Consider the following 17,396-nt stretch of genomic DNA (forward strand, 5'->3'; position numbering starts at 1 on the left):
ACATAAAAAGTAAAAAAAAATGACTACTAACTTTTACGTTATTCATACAAGACAAACAACTAAAATAAATCTTTATATGAGACCGTAATCTGATTATGATCTGACAAGAGTCAAAATATGCTAAGAATAGGTATAATTTTTATTTTTGCTTTATTATAATTTATAATGATTATCGTCTGTGTCTTTATAATGAAAGTCTTTATTCTTCAATTTAGGAATACTACAATGCACTTATGAATGTCAAAAACTACCACCGGTTTTAATCCGGTTTTAAACCGGTCTTATTTGACTTACCGCTGTTCTCGGATAAGAAATCCATGAACACCTCCTGGAGCGCCGGCAGCTTATTCGAAATAGGCGCCCGTTCCGGGCAGTTCTTTAATAAAGCCAGGAGCCAGATGCTAGTCGCCTGTAACAAGCACCATAGTATTAGAACGATGGCCAAATAAAATTAAAAAGGTAAATCAGGCCTACTACCGCGAACCACGTTCGACGTGTTGCCTTTCTGTCGCACTTATAAATTTGTACGTAAGTGTGACAGGGAGACAACACGTCGAACGTGGTTCGCGGTAGGCCCTCTGGTTCAATTTAATAGTTTTCTTTCGAAGTATCTTCTTCTTTCCATCCTGTTACCCCCTGCTGGGGTGTAGGGCTCGAATTATTTTCTTCCACTGACTCCGGTCCTGGGAAGCTTGGGTATATATGGCTATATACTTAGACTATATAGTATAAGTGTAAGTGTGTTCTTTCGAGGTCATAGAAGGTAGCATCATATAGAAGTGGTATACGCGTGCCTCCGTGAGGGACAAAATATACGCAATGCGACACTATGATTGGTCGAATTTATTTGTTGCCCACCTTATGGTGGGGAACAAAAAATATGTGAGACTGTGACAAGGACAAACAATAATAGCGCTTTCGCTGCTACTCCTACTGAAAAATACATAAGACTATCCCATTCTGTCAGTTATCCCCACCTCTCATGCCCAATCCAGTTTAATACTAGATTCATGTTCGAGGTATAGATGGAATTAAAGGAATGTAAAAGTACCTGTCTCGAGTGTGGGTGGGGGTGTTTGCCGATCTTGAACAACTCCTGCAGCAGCCATTCCAACAGCTCGTCGTTTTCCTTCAACGCTTCTCTATCTCTTATCTTTGCATCACCCTAAAAGTAGGAATTATTTATACATATGTAATTACTAACGCTACTCTAAAATACAGGTATCGGAGAGTTGAGGTGAATGATTACACACACAGCTACACAGATTACTAATCACAAAAACAGTATTGAATAAATGAATGAGTAAAACGCACCCGCACGATATTAACCTTTTGAACGCCACAGATGGCAATTGACGTCAACGCGAAATCGTGACAACGACGCCAAAGACGGCATTTGACGTCGATCGTTTTTTGATGAAAATGTACTGAAAAACACTCCACTTTAAGGTTGGCATTATTTATTCACAAAACTAAATTTTACCCCCGTGGCGTCAGTGGCACGGCAAATTAATACGCCGTTTGGCGTTCAAAAAATTAAACTAAATAAGATATAAAAAAACCTTGAAGAAATTTTTTAGTACATATTGCAGTTGACAATTCAACTTGCTATCGGTATAATTTGGTACGAATAAAAAGACTTATTTCACAATTTCGCTATCATTACACGATTTTTTTGTTGTATGCGTGACTTTAACACCAGTGGCGACACCTATATTAATAATGAAGTAGCTTACCTCTTTAGGTAGTTCCGTCCAGAGATCCCTGTTTTCGTTTGAGTTGACACCCTCAACGCACAGCACTAACGACTCGCCAATTTGCAAATGGATTTCAAACTCTTTGCTCTGAAAAAATTACACATATGTAGTTTGAAAATAAAAGTCAGATTTGTAATGCCCGTGTCGTAACATAGTTAAAGCACTTATTACTTACTAAAGAAAAAAAAACCGCCTTAGAATGGTATTCCATCTGTCCATTATGTTGGCCCAATGTGTATTTGCGTCTGACATTTTGCTGAATGAAAGAGTGAGACGAAATGACATTGAACAAAGAAATTGAACAGGTGGAATACCATCCTAAGACACAGCTGACTCTTTTATCTTCGTCAACGGTTTGGCAATCCCAATTTTTATTTCTTGTTATTGATAAAATTTGGTACGTTTAATTGAAGAGCTCCTCATTCTGGTCGGAATAAACACGAAATCAAATGGAAATTTAAAAACATGATACGTTACGACAATCCCATGCTTTTTCGTAATTCAGTGGAAGATTTTGTAGGAGTAGGACATACCGTAAAATTGTGCTTATGTTATGCAGAATAATTTTATTCAAAATGCAAAAACGAATCAAATATGCTGTTTCAGTCTGAACGCTCATAGTTTAAGGCACAGGTAATACTTACATCCTTAGCCATCTGCAGGAACCCTTTAACGATTTGCTTCGCAAAGGGGAAGCGCTCCCCACAACAGAGCAGACCGAGTGTATACAGCGCCCGCTCCTTTATTTTAGACGGAAGCTTGGCGTTGCCGACTATTCTGAACAGGCTGTCCGCTACTGTGAACTAGAATACAAAACATTATTTAACACCTTTTTTGTATAATTTATATAAAGTGAATTAATTTATGACAAAATTCACTATCTCTGGCGAGACTCGAACTTGCGAATGTTGATCACTTGCCCAACGCGCTGCCAACTCAGCTACCGAGACTTCACTCAATGACAGCGAGTATGAGTTATTTTTAAGCTTCGTGGCGCGTATGATTAATTTATTTTTAGCTTTGTGGCATAGTTTGGAGACGGTTCTTCTTAATACAAAATTAATTTAACTTTAAAAGTATGTATCTATATGCGTTGCCGGCCTTTAAGATGCTACGCTCTTTTCTTGAAGGTTTGAAGGTCGTATCGGTACGGAACCGCATGACTATGTAAAAAGGAAATACAAGAAACGGAGCGTATCTTCTTAGATAGTCTACCTAAATAAGGCAAACAATTTAAATATTATTTGACGTCACATACCTTATTAACAGTGTCCTCAATGTCTGTTTTGTTCACATTGAACGGGGTATCGCTTTGAATGGTCGCGGCCTGCTTAGGGTCAGAGTCGGATAGCGGCAGCGGCCCGACTCTCGCTAGGAGAGATATGGCCGATACGGATGTACTGACAAGTAGCGTTTGGGGGTTAGACAGGAATTTAATATTGTTTGACGTCACATACCTTATTAACAGTGTCCTCAATGTCCGTTTTGTTGACATTGAACGGGGTATCGCTTTGAATGGTCGCGGCCTGCTTAGGATCAGAGTCGGGTAGCGGCAGCGGCCCGACTCTCGCTAGGAGAGATATGGCCGATACGGATGTACTGACAAGTAGCGTTTGGGGGTTAGACAGGAATTTAATATTGTTTGACGTCACATACCTTATTAACAGTGTCCTCAATGTCCGTTTTGTTGACATTGAACGGGGTATCGCTTTGAATGGTCGCGGCCTGCTTAGGATCAGAGTCGGGTAGCGGCAGCGGCCCGACTCTCGCTAGGAGAGATATGGCCGATACGGATGTACTGACAAGTAGCGTTTGCGGATTAGCCAGGAATTTTGCTGCAAGATAAAATGTGATACTTTATCTAACTGAGGAATCCATACTTAATATTATAAATGCGAAAGTGTGTCTGTCTGTCACGCTTAAACCTTAGAAATAGCTTGAGTTCAGATAGTTTTTATGTCGGAAATTATCCCTAAAGAGATCGAAAAGGGGAGTGGAATTGAGAGTTAATAAATTGCCTGTTAATTGATGTACGCAATTAAGCTTATCAAATTGAATGATTGCTATTACACTTTATCCAGGCGCTATACTTTAGCTACTGTTACTGATTCTACGCAGACAAAATCGCGGGCAAAAGCTAGTAATGTAATAAGTCTGTTAATTTAGATATTTAACCCTTTATAAGGCCCGTTGACAGGGACGTGCTATCGCAGAATTTGTTGCAGCTATCAGAAGCCTACATTTCAAAAATCTATTTTAAAAGCAAGTTGAATATTCAATTAATGCAAACGATTTTGAGCCCTATTATTAAAACAGTATGGTTGAATTTCTGATTGAGCGTATGTGGTCGATATATCGCCTCTGCCTTATAAAGGGTTAACAAACAAAACCACGTGACTCGGTTATGCACTCAAGTCTAATACTAATATTAGTTACGAATAGGCAGTTTCACGGCAGTCATCAAATCAAATTTACGAAAAATAATGTCAAGCATATTTTTGCGCTTTTAAAATCAGCAGAAACTCATAAGGAGGTAGATTCATTGTGACGTCACTAGTTGCATTTCCATATGAACTTCAACTAACCGAACCCAATTAAAAGTTTCCTTAAGCCTTTTAACTTTGTTCGTTTTTTGTCTATCTAACCCAAAGTGAATATAAGATAAAATATTAAGTACAAATTCAGGAACTAAAGCCACTTACCTAAACTCCTAACTCCCTCTTGATACGGCTCCCAGTTCGCCCCACTAAACCCTTTCCCCCCAAACTTCCCCCTTTTCGCCAACACCAAACACCGCTCACACATGTGCGAGAACACACACAAATAACCGCATTGCGATTCCAAATTTTTGTTACTATCACCCTGTACCACGAAATCTTTCAACTCTCTTTCTATCGCTGATTTTTCGCTAGTGTGTACTGTGATTATAGCGTAAATGACGGAGGCCGCTTCTCTGATGTCTTCCTTGGTGGTGGTCACGAAGAGGTTTTTGAGGAACGGAAGGAGATTCGTGTATTTGGAGGCTATCTTTTCGGGCACGCAGCCGACAATGTCCAGGAAGCATGTGAGTGGCATTAATTCTGAAAAAAAAAAATAGATTTTCGTATCGAAACAGTGAGACCATCAATCTGGGTATCAATGCTGACAGCTGTTATAGATGGTATTGTATGGCGCTGTAAATTTTAATAAGTGTCTGAATTGCAAATAAAATCTTCATGTTAGTATGTATTATTTTATTTACGATGAATACAAATAATGACAACACTGTGATTGTGACTGTCATTTTATACACTGTGTTCAGAAATTCCTTCAGCGACTATAGTTCGTTTTTTTAGCATTAGAAAGAAGGTAAGCGATCTTGACATGCCTTTTAATTGAAAAACGCTTTTTAAAAATCAGTAACTATTACTTATGAAAGCAGAAAAAGATACATAAATGATCTTATTAGATTCATAATTGTTACATATTTGCCGTGACTTATTTTTAAAACGTGTTTTTCTATTAAAAGAGACAACAAGGTTGTTTACCTTTTTTCTAATGCTAAAAAAAACTATAAAATGGATCGTTCCATCCAAATGTCTCTCGTCAGTATAAGAAAAAGAAGTTGTAGAATATGACATAACATATATTTTTACCTGGGCTAGCGCTCAGTAGGGAGGTGATCATGGAGAGGTACCGCTCCAGCACCTCCGAGTCGAGCAACCGCTCGTAGAAGTACTTGGCGAGCAGCGGCGACGTGGCGTTGGGATGCTCGGAGCAGTCGCGCAACCCAGCCTCGCGGTTCAAGCACATGCGGAGGTACCGAAGAATCTGGAAACATCGCGGTGCTGTACAGTCGCCATCAGATACATCGGTGCGGCCAAGGCGTTCACAAATATCTGAACACGCCTCTGTTGTCAAGGCGTTAGAGCGCTTGTTCAGATATTGTGAACACATTGGCCGCTCCGATATATCTGATGGCGACTGTACAGGTTGGCCCAAAAATACGTTAACAACGGTTTTTCTAATTATTTTATTAAGTACAGTAGAAGTTGCTAAGCGGGCCAGGTGTTCAAAATGGTCTTGACGTGACTTTTTTAAGATAATAAGAGCATGTCAAGGTGATTTTGAACTCTTCGCCCGCTTAGCAACTTCTGCTGCTGACTATCATAGACATATCCCTAAATTGGAATACCTATATCTACACCGCACTCACCTCTTGATAAGTCAAAGGATGAAACTGCAGCACTTGGTTATTGACCACATAGCGATGCTTCGAGTTGGACCCCTTTTTCCTCTTCTGCATCTGATCCCACACGTAGTTCACCACATCCCCAAACTTCGGCACTTTGAACTCCTCCTGTTCTTTGTCCTTGTCTTTCTCGGAGGTTTCGTCGTCTAAGTTGACTGTGGTTGTCTCTTTCTTGTTCACGTTGTTTACGACATCATCTATTTCGCTAGGACGGGACGTTCCGTAGAGGCATTTTAGCGCTTCTGTGGACACCTCATCTTGGCTGAGAAAAGAATTGTTTATTACACCGACAAGTATTTATTTCTCATGGGACTGTCTCATTTCGACTGTGCCTCCGTGAGGGACAAGACATACGCAATGCGATATTAAAAACACGTTTTAACATTCCTGACAATATTCCAAAAACAATCTACGTAATTCGGTCGGGTTATTTGTTGCCCACCATAAACCATACCAAATTTTTGGTGGTGAACAAACAAAAAGTGAGAGGTGACAAGGACAAGCAGTAATACCGCTTTCTCTGCTACTCCTACTGAAAGTTTTATAAGTGTATCTCGTTCGGTCATTTGGCCTTTCCCCCGTTTCATCTCTATACACGGTGTAACATGAGTAAACCGAATAATTTTAACAGCGTATTCCTGATCATATTTAGAGACAAAAATGTCCTATAAACTTTTTTGAAATTCGCCTACTTTCAGAGATATTATTAATTAAAAAAAAAAAACAAGTTTTTATATTGTTACATAGTGTAAAAGGCCTTTTTGATGGTGATGTTGCTGCTATGGGACGTAGTAATTTAAACATCAATTTTAAGTGACAAGTTTACCAATAACATTTAGTTTTTATGTAAATACATTAAAAAAAACTGAAAAAACAAAACAAAACAAAAATTTTTTTTGGCGAAATTGACCTAAACTCATATTACATTTTTTACTTCTTTTGACCTCAGATATGCGTGGTTAAAATTATTCGGTTTGCTCATGTTACACCGTGTATTATTGTACCTCTATGATTCAGGTCTACTGAAGTAGAAAACTATTATGCACAACATCTGTAATTATTTTTGTCGCTGACAGTACTTGAAAACCCAATTGTGTACTCACCTATCTCCACTGGCCAGTAAGAGCAGATATCTAGACGGAATGTAGTCTTGCGGGTACACCGCCGCGGAATATCGCATCGCGATGTACCTGATCATTGACTCCTCGCTGTGCATGTAACTGTTAGAAAGAGAAAAATAGAGATTAATTTGGACATTTTGGTTAGTTACTGGACATTTTGGTTAGTTACTTTTAAAACATTACTGTGCATTCCGTAAGTTTGTCTATCTAATTTGCATTCTCCCCTCATCTACTCGAAGGTTAGCTGGAAGAGTTCCCTTACAGGGATAAGTTCGCCTTTGTACCTTTATTTCTGTAAATATTATGTAAACCTGTGTTGTGTACAATAAAGTGATTACTACTACTACTTAATTTGTCATTGAGAAAAGTGCTTTTTGCTGTGCGCCGAAAGTTTAATTTCGCCCGCAGTGGCTTTAATATATTTGCTACCATCATCCGATGTCCAGACCCCCCCCCCCCTAATTTGAAATGACGTAATTTATGGATAGCCCCTAGGTACTTGTTAAATAGCATCTGCGTCCTCCACTTGATGCTCATCATGATCAAAGGCGGTAGTTTATAACCGTTTGACCTCCAAAGACGTCAACTGAAGCTACAGCCCAATATCAACCTTCCTGCATTCCGATAAGGCTCACTGTGACCACGTACGATAGGCGTGTCGTTCAAAAGGTTAACCCCCTTATTCATAAAACTTTACGGGCCTGATTTAGTTAAATTATGTTTTATCCCTTTCTTACAAATACATAAATCAAAATGACAGACAAGGGCAAACGATTATTAACTAATTGGGGTTTGTAGCGCGTTTATGAATAAGGGAGTAAGTCTCTGAAACTTCGTTGGTCTCCAACATTATTAGTAATCGATTGTAATCCCTATTTTAATACGTTTTAAGTGCTATTTCATACAACATTTGCACTACTGGCCTAGTAAAGCAAAATATGCCATTGATTCTGGTTCATCAAAATAACTCTTTTTATTTCTCGTTAGTGCATTTTAACCCCTATTCTAATACTTTTTAAGTTCAAATTGATACAAACGTTAGACTAGTACTCACTGCTCCAGTAAACCGAAGAGTGCCAACGCTTGTAGCTCGTCAAAGGCGGTTGTTTTGGGTTTCTTGCTCTCCGATCCCTCGTCCGTCTCCATCGCCTCTTGCGAAGTGCCGGGGTCTTCGGATATTGTGTCCATTATTTCGAGTTTATCTGGAAACGGATATAAATCAACACGTATCGCGCTATGCATAACAATTAACAAACGTATATGTTGTTAACAACATGTTACTGAAAAAGTGGGTGTGTTTGAGTCATAGACTAGGAATCTTCTAGACAGAGTTTAGAGCAATTGTTTCACGAAACCGATGCTGCCAAAAATACTGGGGTGCGGGGGACGAGGTGAGAGAGTCCCGTGCCGTGATTGGTCCGTTCAAAGACACGGGCGTCACACAAAGACACTTTGACTCGAAAATGGAGTAAAACTACCGTATATTTGTGACAGAGGGGGTAGCGCTACTTCAAATCTTCTTGACCAACTCTTCGAGGAGCGCGAACTGGTTGTTGATGGTCTTCAGACACTTCAATGCTAGCCTGCCTGATGGTAGAATAAGGTGAGGTGTACACTAAGTTACCTTCAGGGTTGATCCTGTAAGCTACAGCCATCTCAAGTAAAGCGTCCCGTAGGGCCGTCCTCATCTCGGGCGTGGCTTCTGGAATCTTCTTGACCAACTCTTCGAGGAGCGCGAACTGGTTGTTGATGGTCTTCGGACACTTCAATGCTAGCCTGCCTAATGGTAGAATAAGATGAGGTGTACACTATTACCTTCAGGGTTGATCCTGTAAGCTACAGCCATCTCCAGCAAAGCGTCCCGTAAGGCCGTCCTCATCTCGGGCGTGGCTTCTGGAATCTTCTTGACCAACTCTTCGAGGAGCGCGAACTGGTTGTTGATGGTCTTCGGACACTTCAATGCTAGCCTGCCTGATGGGGGACATTTGGTAAAAGTTTAAAAAGCCTCCTTATCGAGAACCTATATGGTTGTGTGGAACCATATATGTATGTGTTTAATGTTATTTAAATACATTTCTGGTAGGAACGTCAGTTAATTTTTGAAATCGATGTTTCTAACTCACAAATAGTCCCTTGTTCCTTAAAATTCTAAAAGTGCCTTCTCATAGTGGTCATATTATAGTATTTCTCAAACTCGATGGGTACAGGTGTCATCTCCATATATTTTATAACCTAAACGTTTATAGGGAGCGAGATTTGGCGTTCCAAATCTCGCTAAATTGTATTTAAATGACACCTCTCAGAGTACTTATGGAGTGTAAAACATACTATCCCCTATCGCAAAACTCTTCCAACATAATTATATCGCATGCGCAAAATGAATCTTTGTAATTTAATTACTTATGAATTTTCATTTATTTATTTTTCTTCTTAGGCTAGGTCATTTATAACATGAATATAAAAGTAAAATACAAAAACACATAAAAAACAACAAAAAATAAGTATAAACACATTATAAAAAACCTAACCTAGGGTGCCGCCATTTTTATTATTAATCTTTTAGTAATGCGCCCTTTTGAATCACTGTAATGTAACACACTACAACAGCGGTTCTCAATCTTTTTTTTTTGACGGAACCCTTTTGGAAAGCAAAATACTTGGAACCTACAATAAAACAATAGTTTTTAGAAGTGTGTTTTAAATTCTAAAGCACAGTGTTCTAAATTCTTGAGGAACCCCTGCAAGGGTGTCATGGAACCCTAGGGTTCCGCGGAACACACTTAGAGTATGGCTGCACTACAACATATTCTTAATTGTCACTTACCTAAACACATGTAGGCTTTGGGTTGGTGTTCGGCGTATTCGTCAGAACGGATTATCTTGAGCAGTCCTTGTAGGAACACTGAGGATACTTTCCGTAACTGTCCTAAGTCCCCACTGTGAAGATTAACAAAGGGATAATTGTCTCCGTTATCGGAAATGATCGAAGAAGATACGGTGCTTGTATGTGTATAGTTCGTTTTTTTTAGCATTAGAAAGAACTTCGCAGAAATAAGCTTGTGGTTCCAAATCCGGCACTTTTAGCGGTAATAATTTGAAGTAAATTATATGTATTGACCATGCTACAATAGATAATTCAATAATTATTAACAATTAAAGAGCCTGATAAAAACTGCACGCTTACTTCTGTGGAGTTCTTTCTAATGCTAAAAAAACGAACTATAATGTAACAACTTGGGTGTGATTAGCAGTATCTGTCACGAGGCAGCCATTTTGATGACACCATGGCACGGAAGATACTGCCTCCCGGCACCATGTACCCAGTACGGTCAGTCAAGAAAGTGGTCTAACACTTTTCGACTCTATCAGTCAGATGATAGTCGAAAAGTGGTAGACCACTTTCTTGGCTGACTATACCATACCCTACAACTTAGTCAAAATTTGTACGGGTTTCCGGATCGGAACTATAATCCTACGTACAGTCGCCATCAGATATATCGGAGCGGCCAAGGTGTTCACAATATCTGAACAAGCACTCTAACGCTTTGACAATAGAGGCGTGTTCAGATATATGTGACCACCTTGGCCGCCCCGATATATCTGATGGCGACTGTACTAATAGTTAGACGGACGTTTCAAGATAACTAGAATCAGCCACAATATAACAATAAAAAACTTTTTTTCGTTAAGATATTGTAGATTTTTTTGTTTGTGTGGTTACAGAATTTTCGCAATTAATAACATTAGTTACCTGTTGATGACATTGAGTAAGAACATCAGCGCCATGTTGCGCAGCCTGGAGTTTGTATTCGGGTCGAACAACGACGAGAATATCACCTGGGAACATGATTACATGACTTCATTATCTTATGTACAGTAACCCACAAGATGGACAGACGACCTTGTTAAGGCCGCCGGAAGACGCTGGATGCGGGTCGCTTCCAACCGGCACGTATGGAGGTCCAAGGGGGAGGCCTATGTTCACCAGTGGACGTATTATGGCTGAGATGATGATGATGATGATGATGATGTACAGTAAGCTGCATAAATAACTGAGCCCCCCTAACTTGTTTGCATGCAGTTATCTCTTCAAACTTCAACATTTATTCCAGTAAATAGGCCACAAGGGCACTTTTTGCAACATTGAATTTACATACAAGCAAAAGTATTAAGTATATAGTATTAGTACCAAACTTGTTACTAACATAATATGGGACACGTCCTGAAATAAATATTATTCATTCATTCATTCATTCATTAACAATACATTAACTACTCTGCAGCTTACTGTAATGGTGCTACTGTTTGATATTGTGTAACGAAGAGATGTACAAATTTACCCCCTTATTCATAAAACTTTACGGGCCTGATTTAGTTAAATTATGTTTTATCCCTTTCTTACAAATACGTGAGTCAAAATGACAGATAAGGACAAACGATTATTAGCTAATTCAGGTTTGTAGCGCGTTAATGAATAAGGGTAGTAGTGCATAATCCTTTAGTGTCGTAATTTCACGGAATCACACGAACGTGTTATGCTAACTATTTCAGTCAGTCTCACTACAAAAAGTACTAAGGCACAGAATAAATAATAGTACTAGGTACAGAAAGCTCACTCTCTAACAAAACGCGTCTGTTACGATCAGCACAGATATGGCCGCTAGGTGGCGACAGCGCCACGCGCGGCTTATGGCAAACCCCAAAATTGGGGCCGAACGGATGGACTTTTAGCTACCTGTAACAAAGCGACGAAATCGCGGAGTGAGCCACGCCTGACTAAGGTTGACTGAAGTACCATGACAAATACGAACGTTTCAGAGAAAGTACGTTGGCAAAGGATTATGCACTATCCCCCTTAGTCATAAACGTCTACTAAAGTTGACGAGCCGATAATAATCGTGTGTCCCTTTCCGACGTATCGTTATGATGGAAAGGGACAAACGATTATTAATTTAGTAGACGTTTAGATCTGTAATTCTGGTTGGTCTATTAAGATATTACCTGTACACAATGAGGAAACATGATGCCTGCTCCTGTTGCTTTGTTCAAGTACTGGATTATCTTGAGCCGAAGTCTGGTACATGCTGGAACCTAGAAATATGTATTTAGTTAAATTTTACATATCAATACAGTATGTAAACATTACATACGAGAAGGAAATAAAACTGGTAGACAATAAAATGCGTAAAACTGGATGACAGGGGTATACCTTGCGGTCATCTGGGGGCACCTTTAGCCCTCCCCATGTGCCTAAATACAGTGAGTAGAGAGGAGCCACTACCGAAGGCTGCGACCAGTCCACAGAACTGCAACAAAATAGCTTTTTAATACGAAAGTTCAGTAACTTACAAATACGATCGAATACTATCGTCAACACTGTAAAGTGAGTTTGTAAATTTTATTAAAAAAAAACTGTACTCAGGGAAAGAACCACGATGTTATTGACTAATTGTTGATTTAGCTATGGTCGTCTTTCAGCCGGTGGTTTATCAACAGATGAGAAAAGCGTCCGGCCAGTGATCGAGATCCTTGGAAAATGTTTTGTCCAGTCAACGTTTGTTACCATACAAATTAACCGTCGTTATGACGTGGTTGAGCAATGTAACTTCGTAGGTATTTAACACTTTATAGCACAAAGTATTGTGTATCATTTGGTTTTTTATTTTATTTTATTTTTAGCCTTTAGTCGGACAATACATTATTCATGTTCGTATATTTCACTTTTTTTCCATTTCTGTGTGTCCGTTTGCCAGGTGGCAAAGGCCTCCTCCAGTCTTCTCCATTCTGGCCTTTCTGTGGCCACTCTACCCCAAGTTGTTCCTGCGACCTGTCTTATGTCGTCGTCCCACCTTCTCTTTGGTCTACTTTTCTTTCTGTTTCCATCTCTTGGGTACCATTGCGTGACTAGTTTGCTCCACTTGTCTTTTCCTCTGACTATGTGACCAGCCCATTTCCATTTTTGTCTTCTTATCTTTCTAGTTATATCCTGAACTTTAGTCTTGTGTCTGATGTTGCTATTTCTTACTTTGTCCGTTCTCTTGATTCCTATCATACTTCTTTCCATCGCATGCTGGCATATGGAAAGTTTACCTGACATGGCTTTTGTTAGAGCCCATGTTTCGCTTCCGTATGTTAGTACAGGTAGGACGCATGTGTCGAATAGCTTGCTTTTAGTTGATATGTGTAAGTTTTTGTCCTTCATTATTTCTTTTAGTCCCCAGTATTTATTCCAGTTGTTCGCTATTCTTCTTTGAATTTCTTTCTTTATACTGTTTTCTGGAGACATCAATTGCCCAAGATATATGTATTCTTCCACATAAGAGATTTGATTCTGGTCCACTATTACAGGATCCTTCTTGCCATTAGTCATAATTTTAGTTTTTTCAGGGTTTAACTTCAGTCCAGCTCTTTCACTTTCCGATGCTAGATCATTAACCATCTTGTTTAGGTCACCAGATGTTCTTGCGAATAACACAATGTCATCCGCGAATCGCAAATGCGTTAGTGTGCGACCACTTACTGTTATTCCTAGATCATCTCATTCCATATTTCTGAAGATCATTTCTAATACAGCTAGGAAAAGTGCTGGTGATAGGGGGTCCCCTTGCCTCACGCCTTTTTGTATTTGAAACATATTGCCTTTCTTTTCTAGTTGAATGCATGCTGAGCTGTGTTTGTAAATATTTCTTATAATCCTTATATATTTGTGTTCTATTCCCTGATCTTTTAAGGCTTCCCAGATTTTTGAATGTATTAAAGAGTCAAATGCTTTACTGTAGTCAATAAAGGCTATGTAATATGTTAGCTGGTACTCAGTATATTTCTCTATAATTTGCCTTACTGTATGGATGTGGTCTAGTACTGAGAAATCCTTCCGGAAACCTGCCTGTTCGATAGGCTGATTTTCGTCCAGTTTTCTTTCTATTCGCTTCAGTATAATCTTTGCAAAGATCTTGTATATATTGGACATTAGACTGATGGGTCGGTAGTTTCCAATATCACAATGGTTCCCCTTTTTAAACAGGAGGATTATGTTAGATTCAGTCCATTGTTTTGGGATAATTTCAGTATTTATAACAGTATCGAATATTTCGGTAAGTATGGGTGTTATTACAGGTTTTATTCGTTTTAGTGTTTGTTGGTCAATTCTTTGTACGCCTTTTTTATTCCTCCTGTTTGCTTGATATGTCTCTCTATTGTTTCCATTCGCCGTTGTCTCCTATCTTTTCTTATGTTTTCGTTTATTTCTTTACTAATTCTGGCTATTTCTCTTCGATTGTCTGTGGTTTTTGCATTTATTAAAGCGGCTCTTTGATCCAGGAGATTCTTAGTTTTTGTTGACATCCAATTATTTGTATCTTCTTTCTTGTTGTTATATTGATTGGTAGTGTTTGTGATTGCACTTTCCAACCAGTTGTATTTTTCTTGTATGTTGGCATCTTTTGTTTCTCTTTCGTATTCTTTGAGCTTTGAGTTTAGCAAGCTGGCTATTTCGTCTATTAATTGCTGGTTAGGCTTTTTATTCTCTGGATTTATTCTTGGTCTCGGCTTCTTGGGTTGGGATGATCTCAGTTCAGCTCGGACCATGCGGTGGTTTGTGTTGAAGTTTAAGTTATTAATGACATCCATATTTAGGAAATATTTAGGTTTATTGCTCATTATAAAATCAATCTGATTTTTTGATTTGCCATTGGGTGACAACCATGTCCACATTTTGTCTTTTTTTTTCTTATACATAGAGTTTAGTATGTTCAGTTTATTTCCCATTGCAAAGTTTACTAGCATTTCTCCATTCCTGCTCCTGGTTTTTGAGCTGTATGTATAAGGTCCTATAGTTGTTTCTTCATCCCATTTGCATTCTCCGATTTGGCCATTGAAGTCGCCCATCACTATCAAGTTTTTATGCGCATGGGTCTGTATTATTTTGTTCAAATCTTGGTAAAACTTATTAATTGTGTAGGTATTTGCTTGTTCTGTGGGTGAATATATCTGTATAATAGTCCATGGGTCTTCATAATCTGGTAGTTTTATGTTCAATAGTGCTATGCGCTCTGATACACCATAAAATCCGTCGATATATTTTGCTAGGCATTTTTTGACCAAGAATCCCACTCCATGTTGTCCTGGAGTCTCTCCTATATAGTAGAGTATGAAGTTGGAGTGTGCGACAATATTTTCTCCCATTCTTCTTACCTCGCTCAAGCCGAGGATATCCCAGTTGATATTTTGTAATGCATGTGTTAATTCTGATAGGTTCTCATCTAGTCTTAATGTTAGTACATTTAGTGCAGCTATATATATTCTTGTATGTTTTTTAGATGGGGGCTCGATGGTATCTTTTACTTTGGGTAGAGTTAATTCTATGTTGTTTTTATTTTTAAGTTGTTGTTGTTGTTGTTGTTTATTTTTCCTTGATGGAGGGTGTTGGTCGTTTTCCCCCACGGGGACCAGCCGGCTTGGGGGAGGATTATGTTGCTTGTGTTCTTGTTGTTTTTGTTGTTGTTTATTCATTTCGTTCTGGTTAGTTTTTGTTTCTTCTTTGTGGTTAGTTGTAGTAGTTTCAGTTTTGCCAAGTGTTCTTTTCGGACAGTGAATATGATTTTTCTCGCATGATTTGAAATGCATTGAGGATCGGTCCCCTAGGTTGACTTGAAGCGTTGTCTTTTCCTGGGCTTTGTGGTCTAGAGTGATTTTCTGTTTCATACTCGTCGTGTGTTTGATGCAGTTCTTCTGTCCTTTGAATCTTGAGGTTATTTCTGTTAGGGAAGCTGCTGTTTGGGCTCGGTGTTTTGGTGTCTGATCTCTTCCTTTTCTCCCGCTCCCCTCTTTGTTTTGCCTGCTCTTTTCTGTTTTCCAACTGTTGTTTTGTGATGTCATGTGTTATATAGGTGTTTTCCTTCATTTTCTTCTTATTTCTAAGGATATCTATTTTTTTCTGCAGTGTTGAGGTACATAGGAGAATAGGTCTAATTTTTCCACTTGGTTCATTTTTTCCCAGTCGATGCAATCTATTTATATCACCGTCAGTTAGAGTAACGTCTAATGAATGTATTATTTGGTTTAAATGAGTTAATCAACTTTTTCTTGTCACTATAGTTGCCATTGTTATGGTCTTCTGGGACACTCTTAAAATACTTTTTTCGTATTTTAATGAACCAAACTTGAATTTTTTGGTAGTTATAAAGTATATCTACTATTTAAGCACGTTTGTAGGAAAGATGGTTCTTGCAGCAGTTCTTCTAACAAACTATGCTACTATTGTCTCCTGGCTGATGGGACAAAATAACAACAAGAAATAGTTGATTGCCCAAAATACATGATGGAAATCTTTCCCATCGGCTGAGATGCCCAAGATGCTCAAGATGTTACCTGTTAGCCCGAATAAGCGGGCTGTTGGCGTGGTTGGCGACGCTGAACCGAGAGTCAGCCGCGGCTACCACCAGCGGCAGCAACACGTCCTGAGTGTTGAATATGTCCTTGCTTATCAAGTTCACTATCGATAATTTCATCTGAAAAATGCCGAAATAATGAGTCATACTACAGACAATAAATAAAAAGACAGAAAATAAAAAGTGGTCCTCCTAAGTCCCAGAATCGTTAGTTTCGTTTTTGAATTTGGAACCTTGAATTAACTATTTAATCAAAGTTAAAAGTAAGTTTTGAAATAAAGCCTTTATAAAGGCCTCTGGGACTCTTGTGCAGTGAACTATGTGGGGTCTATATACCAATATAGATTGGCTGAAGTTATGCTTAACAAATAGATTATAATTCTCATTTTTTTAAATATTGACTTATATGGATATAATTAGCATATTCTCTGAAGCTATAAGAAGCGGACTTGATAGGGCCGATAAGTAACGTAAAGTTGCGCCGTTGTTGAAAGGAACCGGAAATACAATATACCTAGAGTTAGACTAAGAAAAGTCTGCAACGATTTTGATAGCACACGCAGTGAAATTGTTATTTTTACGTCGAACTTTTATGAATGTATGACGTATAAATAATTGCAAGGCGTCAACTGAGTGTGCTATTAAAATCGTTGCAGACTTGGCTTGGTCTAACTCTATTTGTGTGTAACTTCGACAGGAGACCCCTAACGGAAAAGACGCGCTACTCATACAACTCATAAGAGTCATAAGCACTCGGCCCGCTGTCCTTATGAACGAAAGCATACAGGGTGTTACTGACCATCGGGCTTTAAATCCAGGGCTCGATTCTACTCACTAAACTGAGCTACTTTTATTATGGCACCAACCCCGAAATCCCGAAAATTTTTTTTACGTTTTC

General features: G+C 38.9%; 1 protein-coding gene across 1 annotated transcript in view; it reads right to left on the minus strand.

The window, feature by feature from the left end:
• The window catches only part of LOC134665778 (proteasome-associated protein ECM29 homolog), a 38,786-nt gene that overhangs the window by 15,632 nt on the left and 5,758 nt on the right, over positions 1-17,396 (minus strand). Inside the window, exons 7-22 of the mRNA XM_063522760.1 lie at positions 16,479-16,618; positions 12,319-12,415; positions 12,111-12,200; positions 10,861-10,946; positions 9,934-10,046; positions 8,925-9,080; positions 8,164-8,311; positions 7,092-7,208; positions 5,953-6,250; positions 5,393-5,567; positions 4,460-4,837; positions 3,405-3,592; positions 2,402-2,560; positions 1,737-1,844; positions 1,052-1,165; positions 295-409 (exon numbers count right to left, since the gene is read on the minus strand). Coding sequence (XP_063378830.1) covers positions 295-409; positions 1,052-1,165; positions 1,737-1,844; positions 2,402-2,560; positions 3,405-3,592; positions 4,460-4,837; positions 5,393-5,567; positions 5,953-6,250; positions 7,092-7,208; positions 8,164-8,311; positions 8,925-9,080; positions 9,934-10,046; positions 10,861-10,946; positions 12,111-12,200; positions 12,319-12,415; positions 16,479-16,618 — 2,482 coding nt within the window. The remainder of the gene's footprint in view (positions 1-294; positions 410-1,051; positions 1,166-1,736; positions 1,845-2,401; positions 2,561-3,404; positions 3,593-4,459; positions 4,838-5,392; positions 5,568-5,952; positions 6,251-7,091; positions 7,209-8,163; positions 8,312-8,924; positions 9,081-9,933; positions 10,047-10,860; positions 10,947-12,110; positions 12,201-12,318; positions 12,416-16,478; positions 16,619-17,396) is intronic.

Source organism: Cydia fagiglandana, chromosome 7 (genome assembly GCF_963556715.1).
Source record: "Cydia fagiglandana chromosome 7, ilCydFagi1.1, whole genome shotgun sequence".
In the NCBI taxonomy this organism is placed as follows: domain Eukaryota; kingdom Metazoa; phylum Arthropoda; class Insecta; order Lepidoptera; family Tortricidae; genus Cydia; species Cydia fagiglandana.